Raw genomic sequence first — 15010 nt, 5'->3', positions numbered from 1 at the left:
TAATGTAGAGTTGGAGAAAGTACATTAAAAGTTTAGTCTCAGTAGTTTGTAGTCTATATTACTTAAACAGGAGGAACCAGTGGACTTTAAAGGAACTATTTTCTGCAGCATATTAATACACATTTGATGCTAAACTGAGCATTTCCAGTATTAGAGTCTGCATTTCTAAGAAACACTGAACCACTACCATCCCTCACATGTTAACTACATCCTGCCTCTCTCTTTATGTGTCATAAATATGTGGCCACACAGAGCCAGTTATTATTAGACCTTCCTTTTTACCCTTCAGCTGCGTGACTCTCACACGGCCTGATATCAAACCACCAGAAACCTTCCAGTGTTTACCCCGATACCACCTCTGCCTCAGTGGGCCCAGAGCTAGAACTTCTAGAAAACACTGTGATCCACTCTGTCGTCTGCTGCCGAAACACAGTTGGAACTCTTGGTGCCCGAAGGCGGCGGTGGCAGCAGCAGCAGCAGCAGCAGCAGCAGCAGCAGCAGCCGAGTGGAAACTTCTTAATGTGGACATGAACGTGGTCACATTCCTGCAGCGCCTGAGGCTCTGGAGCTGGATGGCTGCAGGCTACAGCTGCTCAACACCATCTCTACTCTGTGTGCTGTCCCCTGCCTGATCGTAAGCCAAATATTAGCTTAAAGTCCTATTCATTCTTCAATATCTGACCAATATAAACGTTATACATGAAGCAAACTCTGTAAAAAAAATAAAAAATAAATTCTGCAAACAAGAAGTCATTGTTAAAAACCGAGAGATCGAAGCTGCAAAGACAGAAATAATCAAGGAGGAATTCATTTTGTGAACCAGAAAAGTTCAGTAAATTCAATAAATTAAACTGTCAGGTTTGTAAGACTTGTCATCTTTTAAAGATTGCAAAAATTGCATTATTTATGAGAGCTGCAAAACATAAAACCTGAAATAATCATTGAATTTTCACCTTCCCAGTGGTCATTTAACTACTCATCTGTGTTATTCCAGTTCCTTCTGATAAATTAAATCTTAGTTTAAAATTGTAATAATTCATCAAAATCACTTTATTATAAATGAGCTATTTAAAAGCCTGTCAAAAATAAACCATTCTGTAAAAATTCTGCAAGCAAGAAGCCATTTTTTTTAAAATGGCAAAATTACACCATTTATCAGAGACAAAACTGCAAAAACAGAAATAATCATCAGATTTTCAGCTTTTTAATCTTTGAGGATTTATTTCATGCAGTTAAATAAGTTCAATAAATTCAAACTGTTCACATAAAAAAGCTAAAAACTGCCTGACTTATGAGAGCCGCCAACTGTAAAAACTAAAATAATCATCAAATTTTCACTTTCCAACAGTCCTTGAACTACTCATCTGCACTTCCATTGGTAAAATGATCCAAATCTTAACCCAATTAACCAAAAGTATTACACAATAAAGTTTTTACGCTTGCTGGAGGTGCTTTTTGATTTCTTGAAGAAGAGCTAATGCACTTTATTTTCAGTGGAAAACCTCTTTTTACAATAAATTCAAAGGTTAAGGTTTGATCAGAGCTGAAAAGAACACAAGAGGAACACTTTGCATTCAGTTTGTTGTTCTTTTTTATTATCTGGGTTGCATTTACAGTATTTACAATCATTTCAGTCACAAAAAGTGTAGCTATAAAAATAACATTTTGTTTTTTTACATACTGTATGATTCAGATGAATTCAATACAAAAAGAAACAACTGTTGATTTTTCAACACACATGAAATGGACCCGGGGACGTTTTTCATCCTCGTATGGCACAAATGGACCAGAGACTGTCCTCAGTGGATCACCAGCTGCTAGAAACATCTGGCAAACACTCCTCAGAGAGATCCTGGGTCCTATGGAGCAGCAGATCCTATCGTCTAGTACTCTTTAAATGCAAACGAATGCAGAAAACAGACAGTTACATTCAGCCTGGTCCAGGGAAACCGACCTCTGAGAATCTGTGTGAATACTGCAGTTTAATAAAGGCTGAAATAATGGAAATAGCCATGCAGGAAAACCACTCAAAGTCTGTTCAAATCGTTACAGTATGGGGACATTCAACAACATGGGATTAAATAGTTCAAGTACTTCACTGAAATGAGCCTTTGGGTGAAATCGCTATGATAAGGCTTGACTGAACGACACGTGTCCCTCATGAAGCTGCTCCTACTCCATATGCAGTCTCTAAAAACTGGAATAATCCGTCTCCGCTTTTCACCGCTCCACGTATCCAAACTTTTTTTCTTCCAACTCGCTCTCAGCTGCAAACTTGCCGCCATCTCAGCGAACACCGGCGATCGTAACAAGTATCCCGTTAGCTTTTTATCTTTTACTCTCCAATGAAAAACCCCGACACAACAAAGAGGACAGCATGCTACTGCAGAAAATTCAAAAATAAGAGTCCGTCTGCTTTAGCCGGAGGAAAAGTGTTCGTTGGGAATACGAAGAATCTGAAGCACCGAAGCCAGAGGGAGGTCTTCACTTGGCCTTGGCCACCTTGTAGCTGCTCAGGTCCAGCGGCTCTTTGCTCGGTACGCACCAATCATCAGCCTCTTGGCTCACTTTGTAGTTCTTCAGAGCCGTCTTGTTGTACACCGGCAGCCTCTCGATGGAGTCCGTAGACAGCGCCTGCAAGGGGACGAGATTGGGATTACAATACGTGCACCGGCATAACAGGCCAGAATAACCCACCGGCCAGAGTGTACCAAGAGTTTAACATGCTTAAACTCTATGTTAACCTCTTCAATGTTAAGTCATTTAGAGTTTTTTGACAAAGAGGTATGTTCAGCAAGCAAATCATTATGAAAGAACAAAACTAGAATGGTCTTAAGCTGAAAAAGTTCAAATCAATGGAAAAACTGAAAAGCACTCAGAGACCACAGTACTGTGCTTTGAGTGCTTTTCTTCTACTACCTTTCTGTTGTGCTTAAACTAAGATATCAATATCCCATAGTATTTTTTTGCCAAAAATGTTTGATTTAATTTCATTGATTTGTGCTTAAATTAACATAAAACTCATTTGATTGATGCAATCTCATATTAGATGGGATGTATTTTAGCCTGAAGGGTATATTCTGGGGTAGGCTATTTTACCCCTGGGGTATAAACTGTCCCAGGCCAGAGTATACTGCTATACCCAGGTATACTTCAGAAGTTTGCACATCTTTTATATGCACAAAAAGGCAGCTTTTTAACACCCTGAAGGAAAGAAAAAAAACCCCAAAAAATCAAGCTCAATCATGTTCTGAGTAAGGGCACTTATTCTGAACAGGGTGCAGTAAGTTCCATTTTCTTCCCGGGTATATTTTGGCGGGGCTTTAATCTGGATCGTTACACCGGATCCACAGGTCTGCAGGACTCAATAACAAAAGGCTGCAGATTTTCCAAAAGCTTGGCGGCTTAGTGGGACTTTTCAATCACCATCTCCACGTGTGGCTCACCTTCAGGTAGATGACGGCGTCGGTGCCGTAGCCCTCCATGGTGTAGAGCTGCAGGTCCCCCTGGAAGTACTTGGCGTAGAGTCGGGATATGGGCAGACCGTAGCCGAAACCAGCCTGCAGAGAAGCAGGAGTTTAACGAGGTTGTTGTAGGTCAACCGCTGCTTGAAGTTTAAATCTTTAAATAGCTCAGAGTCTAAATAAAGGAGGCCAAATCAGCTTTTTCAAGCTTGAAATCTGTGCAGGAATGCAACTGAACGTATGGTGTAATCAGCAGCTTTTTTTCTTTTTAATGCCTCCAAAAAACTCTATTTGCTATTTTTAGTGTACAGGGGTGTCCAACATGCGGCCCGCGGGCCAAAAGCGGTCCTCCAGAGGGTCCAATCCGGCCCTCTACGAGTAAAAATTACAGAGAAGACTTCGGATTGTAAATTTAAAATAATTTCTAGACCATGACAAGTTTTTTGATCATAAAGTACAATACTAGATTGTTCATTGTTCTTTTGTCACTTTGTGTCTAATTTTTCTAACATTTTGTCTAATTTTTGTTGGTTTTTGCAGTTTTTTTGTCTGACTTTTGTTGTTTGTAACATTTTTTGTCGTTTTGTTTCTTGTTTTTGTTGTTTTGTGTTTCCTTTTTGTCTTGCTTGTGTTTTTTGTTATTTGTGTCCTTTTGTGTTTTGCTTTATTCGTTGTTTTGTGTATCATTTTGTGTTTTTTTCTCACTTGCACTGTCTATTTTTTGTTGTTTTGTTTCTCGCTTTTGCCATTTTTTTGTCTCGTTTGTCCATTTTTTTGTCACTGCAATTTTTCTGTCTTTTGTTTTGTGTCTAATTTTTGTCATATTTTGTCTTGTTTGTGTTGTTTCTTGTCTGTTTTTGTCTGACTTTTGACGTTTGTCTCATGTTTTTGCCTTTTTGCTTCTCGTTTTTGTCGTTTTGTGTTTCTTTTTTGTCTTGCTTGTCCATTTTTTGTCGCTTTGTTACTTCTTTGTCAAATATTTTGTGTCTTTTGTTTTGTTTTGTGTCATCTGTAAAATTTTCGGTCACTTTGTGTTTAATTTTTGTAAAATTTTGTCTTGTTTTTTGTTGTTTTTTTTTTAATCATAAAGTAAAATCCTATACGGTTCAGTTGCGGATAGCTGTGACTAAATGTTGTGTTCCTTTGTAGACACTCTGTGATCTGGAAGTTATAATGTATAAGTGATAAACTGAGGCTGAATGTAGCTGAAATTTAACTTAATTTTCTTAAGAAATTTCAGGTTGTTCATGATGTTTGGAAAAAGATAATTCCTGAAATGTGAACATTTTTGCACTAAAACAAAGGGACCATTTGTGGTAATTTATAGGTTATAATGCTGTGATTTTACTGGTCCATCCTGCTTCAGATCAAACTGATGTGAATGTTTCTCCTGAACTACATGACTCTGACCGTCTGCTGTACGTAGAGCTGCAGATAAACTCACCAGTGGAGGTCTTGTGTGTTCTCCGATCTGTGGAGCCGGAGCCGTGGAGTACAAATAGCTGAAGAGGTTCTCGATCCTACGAAATGCAACACCGCCGCCCCTGTCGCTCACCTACACACAGAGGATCAGAGACGGAGAATTATGGGATGTTTCTATGAAGTGCAGACGATGCCAGCAGACAAGTGGCTGCCTGTCAGGAACACCTGGTTTCTACCTTCAGTGGCTTTTTGTTTGTTTGGTCGAAGGCGGCTGCTGGTAGTGGGGAAAACATACAATAAGAAGAATCTAGTGTCACATGGAGACAAAAAAGGAAAGAATTTTAGTCTGAAAAAGGGAAATAATTACTGAAATAAAAACGCTTGAAATGTTCAGGAAATTCTATAAATTTAATGGTCTGAACTCCTGCTGGTGGGTTTGAAAAAGTTGTCTTCTTAAAAAAATGCAAAAATGAGGCACGAAATGGTAAAAACGAGACAAACGACACGAAACATAACAAAAACAGATAAAAAACAGAGTCTTAACTTGTGCAACACACGAGCCATGACCTACAAAATTTTGTTCATTCTGTATTTGGCGTGCTGTTTCCAGGTGAGTTGGACCAACAGGACCTGGTTTGATAAAAGTTTACAGCCTCTATGAGCATGAAAGCACACGGTCCATGCAGAGAGTCTAATCAGAGCTGAGGAGCTGACAGCCTGATCCAGGGCCAAGTCGTTGCATAACGGGTTCAACGAAACATTTCAGTGACGAAAACAACAAGGGGGAAAAGAATGGAAGTTCTAGTGTGTTGCAATGATTACGGTGTTACATAACAAACCGAACTGGTGCAAAGACAGCAGCGTAAAAGATTAACTATGGGAAAGTGTTTTATCACTACAGGCTTGTTCAACCAACACAAGTACACCTACGTTCCTGTTCACTCCTACCAAACTCTAATCTGCTGCCATTAGGAAATGAGGACGTTACAAGAGGAACAACCGGCTCAATACAATAATACAACACAACACAAAACAGAGACAAAAATTTAGACAAAAAAGCTACAAAAAGACAAAACAAATGGGCAAAAGACAAAAACAAGACAAAAAATGATAAAAACAAGACAAAAAATGACAAAAATAAGACAAAAATGACAAAAATAAAAAAATTCAAGCAAGACAAAAAGAAAACACAAAATGACAAAATCGAGAAACAAAATCACAAAAACATGAGACAAACGACAAAAAAGATTTTAAAAAAGACTAAAAAGAGCAAAACCAAGACAAAATATTACAAAAATGACACACAAAAACAAGAAACAAAACAATGAAAACATGAGACAAATAACAAAAGTCAGACAAAAAAGACAATAAACAACAAAAATAAGACAAAATATTCCAAAAATTTAGACACAAAACGACAAAAGTGAGAAACAAAATGAGAAAAGCAAGATAAACGACACAAAACAAAACAAAAAAAGAGACAAAAAAATTGACAAAAAGTTATAAAACGACAAAAAATGGATAAAGGACAAAAAAGAGAAAAAAAAATTACACAAATGACACAAACGAGACAAGAAGTGACAAAAGTGAGAAACAGAACAAAAACATGAGACAAACAATGAAAGTCAGACAAAGAAAGACAAAAAACCAACAAAAACAAGACAAAATATTACAAAAATGAGACACAAAATGACAAAAGTGAGAAACAAAATGACAAAAAAATGAGACAAATGAGACGAAACAAAACAAAAAAAGAGACAAACAATTTGGCAAAAAGGTTACAAAGTGACAAAAAATGGACAAATGACAAAAAGGGGACAAAAAATTTCACAAATGACACAAACGACAAAAATTGACAAAAGCGAGAAACAAAACAAAATTGAGAAACAAAATGACAAGTCAGACAAAAAAACAACAAAAACAAGACAAAATATTGCAAAAACGAGACACAAAATGACAAAACAAGAAACAATGACAAAAGCGAGACAAAAAGGAAACACACAAAAAAAACGAGAAACAAAACGACAGAAACATGAGACCAACAACAAAAAAAGATTTAAAAAAAGACAAAAAACTACAAAAACAGGACAAAATATTACAAAAACGAGACACAAAATGACAAAAACAAGACAAACGACACAAAACAAAACAAAAAATTCGACATAAAAGTTACAAAGTGACAAAAAAATGGAAAAAAAACAATACACAAAACAACAAATAAAGCGAAACACAAAATGACAAAAACACGATAAATTTTCCATCATTTTTTGATTCATCACTAATCAAACGAGTTTAAGAGTTGATGTTGCCATATTGTGCTCAGATCGTGTTGATTTTGAGTTCCAGAAGTAGAAAAACTGCAGCCGTCTTCCTCTAAAACTTCTGCATTTATTGAAATAACCACAAGACTATTGACCGTCTCACCTTGATGGACATGTCCTCTCCCCCCAGAGACACCAGCACCTGGATGGGCGGCAGGTTGTTGCTGCTCTCGTGAGTCTCGATCGTCGCTCTCATGGCGTTCTGCAAACAGGAAAGTTTGAACATAATAAGACTGAAGTTGTTCAGTAGATGTGGAATCAGTGCGATCTGCTGGGTTTCCCACCTTGAAGAGCTCAAACAGCATGTGGTAGAGGTGAGAGGGAACGTACACGATGCTGATTGGATGATTGCTCTTCTTGTCTGGAGGCAGAAAAACAAACCTGAATTCCATCCACTTCATTTACAACTCATTATCCTCAGCAGCTCGTGGAGGATTTCCATTAGAGGCAATTATTCTGCTCTGTTCTGTTTAGTTGTTTTAACGGTCTGAAGAGGGAAAAGGTCCGTGTGTCAATATTGTCTGATGCAGTGATGCCGGGATCTCTCAACCGTTAGCGCTAGAATTAGAGCCTCTCAGGTCCATCTGGACACATTTACAAACAAACACAGACACTGGATTTACACTCAGGTCGGTTTGTCTGGATTTAAAATCTCTCCAGTGAGTCACAGGGACTTTTACACTTTAAGGTGTTTGTATTTAAAAGCAGATCTGCTCTAAAAGAAGAATCGTGTGTCATGTGTAGACAAAAAAAGAAAGAATTTAATCTTTGGGGAATGTAAGAAAAAGGGGAAATAAATATTAAAATAAAAATGTGTGGTGAGGAGGATTTATTTTGTGCAACGCAAATGTTCAGTAAATTAAAAAATTAAAAAAAAAATTCTAATCAAATATATAATAATAGTGTAAATATATAAAAATAATAATAATATAAAATCAAAATATAATAAATTCAAGAAATGTTGAAAATCAAATCAGATTTAGAATAATGATAATAATAGTATTGATATTAATAACAATATAACAATAATAAGAATTGTACTAATATTAGTGTAAATATATAAAAAAATAATAATAATATAAAAATAACAAAATCTAAATATAATGAATTCAATACATATAAAAATTCTAATCAAATTTATAATAATAACTAATTAATTTATTAGAAAATATAAAAATATAGGTAGCTGGAATCACACAATTTTGTTGTTTTTGTTTTCTTTCAAAATGATTCAAAATTAATGATTTGTTAAAATAGTTGCTGATAAATTTACTCATTAGCTGGAGAAAATAATCAAATTTAGGAAGCTGGAATCATCATAATTTAGTTGTTTTTTGTTTTTTTTTTGGTTGTCAGAATATCTGGTGAATAATTGAATAGTTGCAGAAAATATTTTCATTTCTTTTTTAAAATATTAATAAATAAATAATTGTTTTTTTTTTTAAAAACTGACTCAAACTCTTTATTCTATTATCAAAATAACTGCAGATTAATTTACTGTTGCACTAAACGTGACTCGTCTGCCAAAAAGAAACAAATGTCATGAATCAAATCTTTAAAAAACTAAAAATTCTGCAAACAAATTGTGTCCTAAAATCCTGAATTTATGTGTTAACCTCAGATAATTAAACAAACGTGATCTTACGGCTCATCTCCTGCAGGACCAGGTCCGGGGAGCGGAGGTAGTACTGGTCACACAGCATCTTAGCACTGTGGAAGGCATCTGATGGAAAGAAGAGAGAAAATAATGGAAGAAATCAGGATTACAAGAGAAAGCAAATGGGATTATATTCAAATTAGGACAAAAACTGTGCAGTGCTGGTGTTAAAATGGCAATAAAAGCCTTAAAAAGCAGAATAAGTGTATTAAAAGGTCAGAAAATGCGTCAAAAATGTTTCTCACACAAACCAAATTTAATTTCATTGAATGAGTGTGATAATGTGACATTGATTTACCTTGGACTACGTCTCCAACTTGACAGTGAGGATCGATGCTTCCTATGGTGTTTGGGTGAACAGGGTTGGTGGTTCCATCAAAAATAAGAGCTGCAGACAGAAAAGGAAGAATTTCAGGTTAAAAAGAAGAGAAACCACAGTATAATCTCCAATTAATGCACCAGAAATATGTCAATAATTTAGGCCGACTTTTAAAAAATGCCAAAACAGTTTGAAATTTGACATAGTCTTAACCAACAATGCAAACATTACTTGAATAAGCAAATAATTAAATATAAGTGAGCAGTCAAAGCATTTGATGCAAACTTTTAGCTCTGAGTGTTTAAAGCACATTATAGCTCATTAATAACACAAGAAAATAACACAGAATAACAAGGACTAAAAAAGTAAAAGTATTAAAACTAAAGGACAAAAATCCCAGAGAATATTCGGAACAAATAAAGTGACTCTACATACTGTTGATATTTGACTACTTTCTTTCCACACTTGTCATTTCTGTGTTCTGAGTAAACACTGCCTGCAGTTTAATCGAGAAAGTTCCAGAATTTTATTATAATATAGCATAGCAGATATTAGCAGTATGTAGAGTCACTACATGTTTCCGCAGTATTTTCAAGGATGTTTTTCTTTTATTTTTGATTACTTCTTGTGTACTTTTAGCTCTTCTTGCGTTACTTTCTTGTGTTATTACTCAGCTATAATGTGTTTTTAACACCGAGAGAACAAAGTTGGCATTAAATGTTGTGCTTATTGCATGTTTACATATTTGTTTATTTATGTTTGTTTTGCAATTTTTTGCCAGCCAAGACTTGATATGTTTTTGGTGCAACACTGCATGCACTTGGTAAAAAGTTGCATGTGCAATTTATAGCATATGTGCTAACAAATATGCTATAAATAATCAAATAAAATCACATTTCGCTTTTTTCTTTTTGTAATTTAAGGCATTATATCTTTGTTATTCTCTGCTTCTAGTCCTGGTTGTTCTGTTTCCATAGAGGTGCAGGACTTTTTATTGCAGTGAAAAATGAGCTTACAGTGAGTGAAAATGTGCAAAAATAGTCAAAAAACGCCCATAAACTGCATGGAGTTGATGGGATTAAACCCCACAGGTTCAGTCTTTGACACACAGACTAGACTGTTTACAGACTGAATAACGAAGAGGTAAATCTGGTGAGTTTAGAGCAGGTTCTGCTCACTGTGCTGGTTGATGAGCATGCGGATGGAGATGCGGCTCATGTAGAAGCGGTCCAGGAAGTACTGGATGTTCTGGTTGGTGACCACGTCCTGAGGAAAGGCCTCTTTGTACTCGATGATGCCCTGAGCCATGGTGGGCACCACGTCATTGTGTCTGTTTCTGATGGTGACTAAGGCATCGACAAACCTGTGGAGGGAAAACATGGAGAGATCCATCTGTCAGGACAGGCTTCTGTTACGTAACAGCAAAAGGGAAGGAGGGGGATGGAAATAGAGCTGATTAATATCAGTCTGACATATTCTCCATAAACTGACTGAGTGTTTGATCCATAACATGTCAGAAAACGATGAAAAATGTCAATTAGTGTTTTTCAAGGTCCAAGATTGCATCCTTAAACACAAGATATTCACTTTACTGAGATAAAGAAGGGAAAAAAAAACGAAAACATTCAGGTTTAAGAAGCTGGAATCACATAATTTAGATTTTTTTCTCTAAAAATGACTTCAAATGATTAATCCTTTATCAGATTAGTTGGCAAATAATGTAATAGTCGCAAAAAATATAGATAATTAGGAAACCAAAATCATGTTTTCATAATTTTCATTTTTATTTCTTTAAAAATTACTCGAATGAGATAAATCATTCAAATTTAAGAAACTAGTATTACATCATTTTTATGATTTTTTCTCTTCTTATGACTTAAACTGATCAATAAATGATCGTAATAATTGGCAATTAATGTATTAGTTGTATAAATATTAAAATTTAAGAAGATGGAATCATATACTTTTGACTGTTTTCTGATAAAGCATACTTAAACTGATTAATTAGTTATCAAATTAATTGGAAATTAACTTATTAGTTAAAGAAAATATTAAAATTTTGGAAGCTCTAATCACATAATATAGATTTCTTCTATAAAAAAAATACTCAAACTGATTAATTGGTTGTCAAAATAGATGGTAAATAATTTATTAGTTGCATAAAATATTAAAATATAGGAAGCTGGATTATCATAATTTTGTTATGTTTGTTTTCTTTAAAAATAACTCAAAATAATTAATGATTTATTAAAATAGTTGGCAATAAATTGACTTAATAGCTGCAGAAAATAATCTAATTTTGTAAGCTGGAATCATCATAATTTAGATTTTTTTTTAAATATAAAATGACTCCAACTAATTGATCAGTTATCAGATTAATTGGTAATTTATCAGAAAATATAAACATTTAGGAATCTGGAATCAGATTATTAAGTTGGTTTTTGTCTTCTTTAAAAATTACTCAAAATTATTAATAATTTATTAAAATAATAAATTTACTTGTTAGCTGCAGAAAATAATCAAATTTAGGAAGCTGGAATCATCATAATTTAGATTTTTTTTCTCTAAAAATGACTCAAACTAATTAATAATTGATCAGATTAGTTGACGAATAATTTAACAGTTGCATAAATAATTTTTATTTATTTTATTCTTAAAATAACAATTCATAAAGACAGTAATTTTTAAAAATGAAGCAAAATAATTAACAATTTATTAAAATAATTGCTGATAAATTTACTTCATAGCTGCAGAAAATAATCAAATTTATCAATTTAATAGTTGCAAAAAATATTTTAATGTCATTTTCAAAATAATAATAATTAACTTTTTTTTTAATGACTCAAACACATTATTCTGTTGTCAAAATAATTGCTGATTAATTTACTTTTGCATTATTGGTTGCAGGTCTTGTTGGGAAAACACAAAAATCCAGAGATAATTCTGTATTTAAACACGGTTTCAAAGCTAAAATATTCATCCTTTCTCAGAAATTTGTTGCAAACATGCAGCCAAAATCAACTATTCACACATAAATGTGAGGAAAAGGGACGCTGTGTCTTTAAAACGGACCACTGAGCAGCAGTTTAAGCTTTTCGACTCATAAACTTACTCTCCAAGAACTCTGTGGTCGTCAGGATTCTTGTCCAGGAAGTGGAGGATCTCCATTAAACTCTGGATGTACCTGACAGACCAGAAACAAACACATGGTTAGTGTTCTACAAGCTGTAGGACAGTTTCCTCCTTGCAAAGGCCTCACAAACATCTTGGAATCACGAGTCACGTGACCGAGTGACGAGAAACTGGGGGAAAGTTCAGAGCCGAGAGTCGCCTCCCACATCCACGGTTGGAGAGACGACAAGTTGGTCAAAGGCTGCTTTTGTAATTCAGAGCATGACGTCCTCACAGAGAACTAAAGCGTCAGCTGCAGGGCAGTAAACAAGTTCAGAGCTGGGATCCGACCTGTCTGCTCATCAGATGTGGCTTCACTAAACACCAATACAGTAACAGCTACACCTAAACTGGGCTGTTAATCGCTGACGTTATAAAGGGTTTCCTCTCACCAGCTCTGCACCATTTGCACCGACGGGGTTGTGAGCAGCCTGTCGGGCAGCAGGTTGATTTCCTTCATGATGTTTGAGAGTCTGACTGGAAGCTCCTGCCTCAGAAACACAAAGGACGTCTTCTCACAGGCGTTTATGGAACCTGAAAGGCGAGAATTAGGGCGAAATTTCACTCGTTTTACCTGCAAAAATGTGAGAAATGTGCACATTTTTTCCGCTAGTAAAGTCCCTGCAGGGTGGAGGCGACTAACAGTGGAAAGATGGTGTGATTATGGGCCATTTTTATTATTTTCTGACACATTTAGCTGAATTATAGATCTAAATAATAACCATTCATTCATGTGCCTTTATTATATCTCATGGTACTTTAGCAACGCCTCATTTTTCTATCCAGCTGCTGCAAAATGTTTATCTTATCGTTTATCTCGAGTCCTCATAACAACAACAAGCACAGCAAACTGGACATAAGCATCATTCTGAAGTATTTAACTGCACAAAACATCAACGTTTGCTGAATTTCTCTGCACAAACTCATTATTATACTTTTGTAACGCCTCATTTTTCTATCCAGCTGCTGTAAAATGTAAACTTCCCCATTGAGAAATCAATAAACATTTATCTCATCTCATCTTTTAGCTCCAGCAAATGTAATAACAATAAAAACAGTCTTTATAAGCTTGAAATTTGCATCATTTTAAAGCATAAAACTGCACATACCATCAACTTTTGCTCTGCACAAAGTCATTATTACACTTTTGTAATGCCTTATTTTTCTATCTAGCTGCTGTAAAATGCAGATTTTCCCAGTGAAGGATCAATAAAGTTCATCTTATCACATCTTAGCTTCTGCCCTCATAATAATAATAATAATAACAATCATATTAAACATGACATTTGCATTATTTTAAAGCATTAAACTACAGGTAACATCTACTTTTGATTAATTTCTCGACACAAGGTCATTATTATACTTTTATAACGCCTCATTTTTCTATCTAGCTGCACATTTTGCCAGTTTATCTCATTTCTGAGCTCCAGCCCTCCTAATATTTTGACATTTGCATTATTTTTAAGCCATTAACTGCACATAACATCCATTTTTAAAAAATTTTTTCGCACAAATTGCCCAAAGGTGAATTCATATGCAGATTTTTTCAATGAAATACCACTTAGTGCTAATTAAAGGGTATTGTGTCCTGCATGGGGCCCAAACAGCCTGAGCTGATGCAACACTTCCCAGACAGCATCACTGCAGCTCATCCAGCAGCTGCTCGTTATTCCATTCATTTTAAACACATATAGGGATTATTATTCAGCCCGTGCTCCTCTGATCAGGCGTCCACCCTGCAGGTCCACGTAGCTGCCGTTACATAATCCATCAACCGTCAACCAACTCACCGAAATCCAGAAACTGCTTCATGGACAGCGGCGACGGCGAGAATTTGGAGAAATGCTCGATGTGTTTGGGGACGCTGGCCAGAGCCGCGTTTTTCATGATAAACCTGACGAACTTCATGATTCCTCCTGCTCGGTGGGCTCCTCTATCTGCGACCACAACCTCCAACGGCTGGCAGAAATGACCGAAGCGTGTTTTCGCGTTCACAGGAGGGCAGCGACGCGTAGACCAATAGGAAGCCGGGATTTGTTATTTACTTCCCGGACGGGCCAATCGGAGCAGCCGACGGGGGCGGGCTCAGTGTCACAGTCAGGAAACGCCTTCAGATGTTCAGACAACAACAGAACGAAGAAGCTGCTGATCAGGGGTCAGTGTTTACAGCACGACCCGCACGGTCCACTGGGCCCCAGTAAGACGAACTGGGAACCAGCCAGGAACGCACTGATACTTCTGGAAACCAGTTGATCCAGGTTAAGATGTTCTGTTGCTGTTGTCCATAACTCTGGGTTCTAGTTAACTCTCGTGTCGTCCTGCAGGTCAAAACTGACCCGTTTTAAAGTTTGAAAATGTTGAAAAATATAAATATTTTCACAGTGAAACTTCTAATGTCCACATTTTCAACATTTTTGGGAAATATTTGGAAATGTTTTGGTGGAATAAAAGAAATGTTAAAATGTTTCTTGAAGAACATTCACAAAAAAAATCTACCAAAATCCATTGAAATTCGCTGGATTTTGGTTGATTTTTATGTGAATGTTCTTCAAGAAAATATTAGAAGTTTTACTGATTCAAATGTAATCACTTTAGATATTTTTTTTAGGATTTTTTTTTGAAGATTTTTACTAATTTTTTGAAAAATATTTACAAG

General features: G+C 35.7%; 1 protein-coding gene across 1 annotated transcript; it reads right to left on the bottom strand.

The window, feature by feature from the left end:
- Positions 1-1573: 1573 nt before the first annotated feature.
- Positions 1574-14332, bottom strand: pdk2a (pyruvate dehydrogenase kinase 2a). Its single transcript, XM_023288913.3, has 11 exons — positions 14145-14332; positions 12747-12888; positions 12296-12367; positions 10362-10546; positions 9163-9252; positions 8853-8930; positions 7492-7568; positions 7311-7409; positions 4909-5019; positions 3447-3560; positions 1574-2634 (listed from the first exon to the last, which is right to left on the bottom strand). The coding sequence occupies exons 1-11, from the start codon at positions 14260-14262 to the stop codon at positions 2485-2487; spliced, it is 1236 nt and encodes a 411-aa protein (XP_023144681.2). The 5' UTR covers positions 14263-14332; the 3' UTR covers positions 1574-2484.
- Positions 14333-15010: the final 678 nt, after the last annotated feature.

Source organism: Amphiprion ocellaris, chromosome 18 (assembly GCF_022539595.1).
Source record: "Amphiprion ocellaris isolate individual 3 ecotype Okinawa chromosome 18, ASM2253959v1, whole genome shotgun sequence".
NCBI lineage: Eukaryota > Metazoa > Chordata > Actinopteri > Pomacentridae > Amphiprion > Amphiprion ocellaris.
This window is presented reverse-complemented; position numbering and strand designations above follow the sequence as displayed.

What these genes read in the sequence shown, in the direction of transcription:
- pdk2a (XM_023288913.3), bottom strand. Translation starts at nt 14,262, where the DNA reads ATGAAGTTCGTCAGGTTTATCATGAAAAACGCGGCTCTGGCCAGCGTC. An exon ending in TGCTGTTTGAGCTCTTCAAG is followed by an intron (nt 7,410 to 7,491) that starts GTGGGAAACCCA and finishes TCCTGTTTGCAG; the next exon opens with AACGCCATGAGAGCGACGAT. An exon ending in ACGCCGTCATCTACCTGAAG is followed by an intron (nt 2,635 to 3,446) that starts GTGAGCCACACG and finishes GTCCCCTTGCAG; the next exon opens with GCGCTGTCTACGGACTCCAT.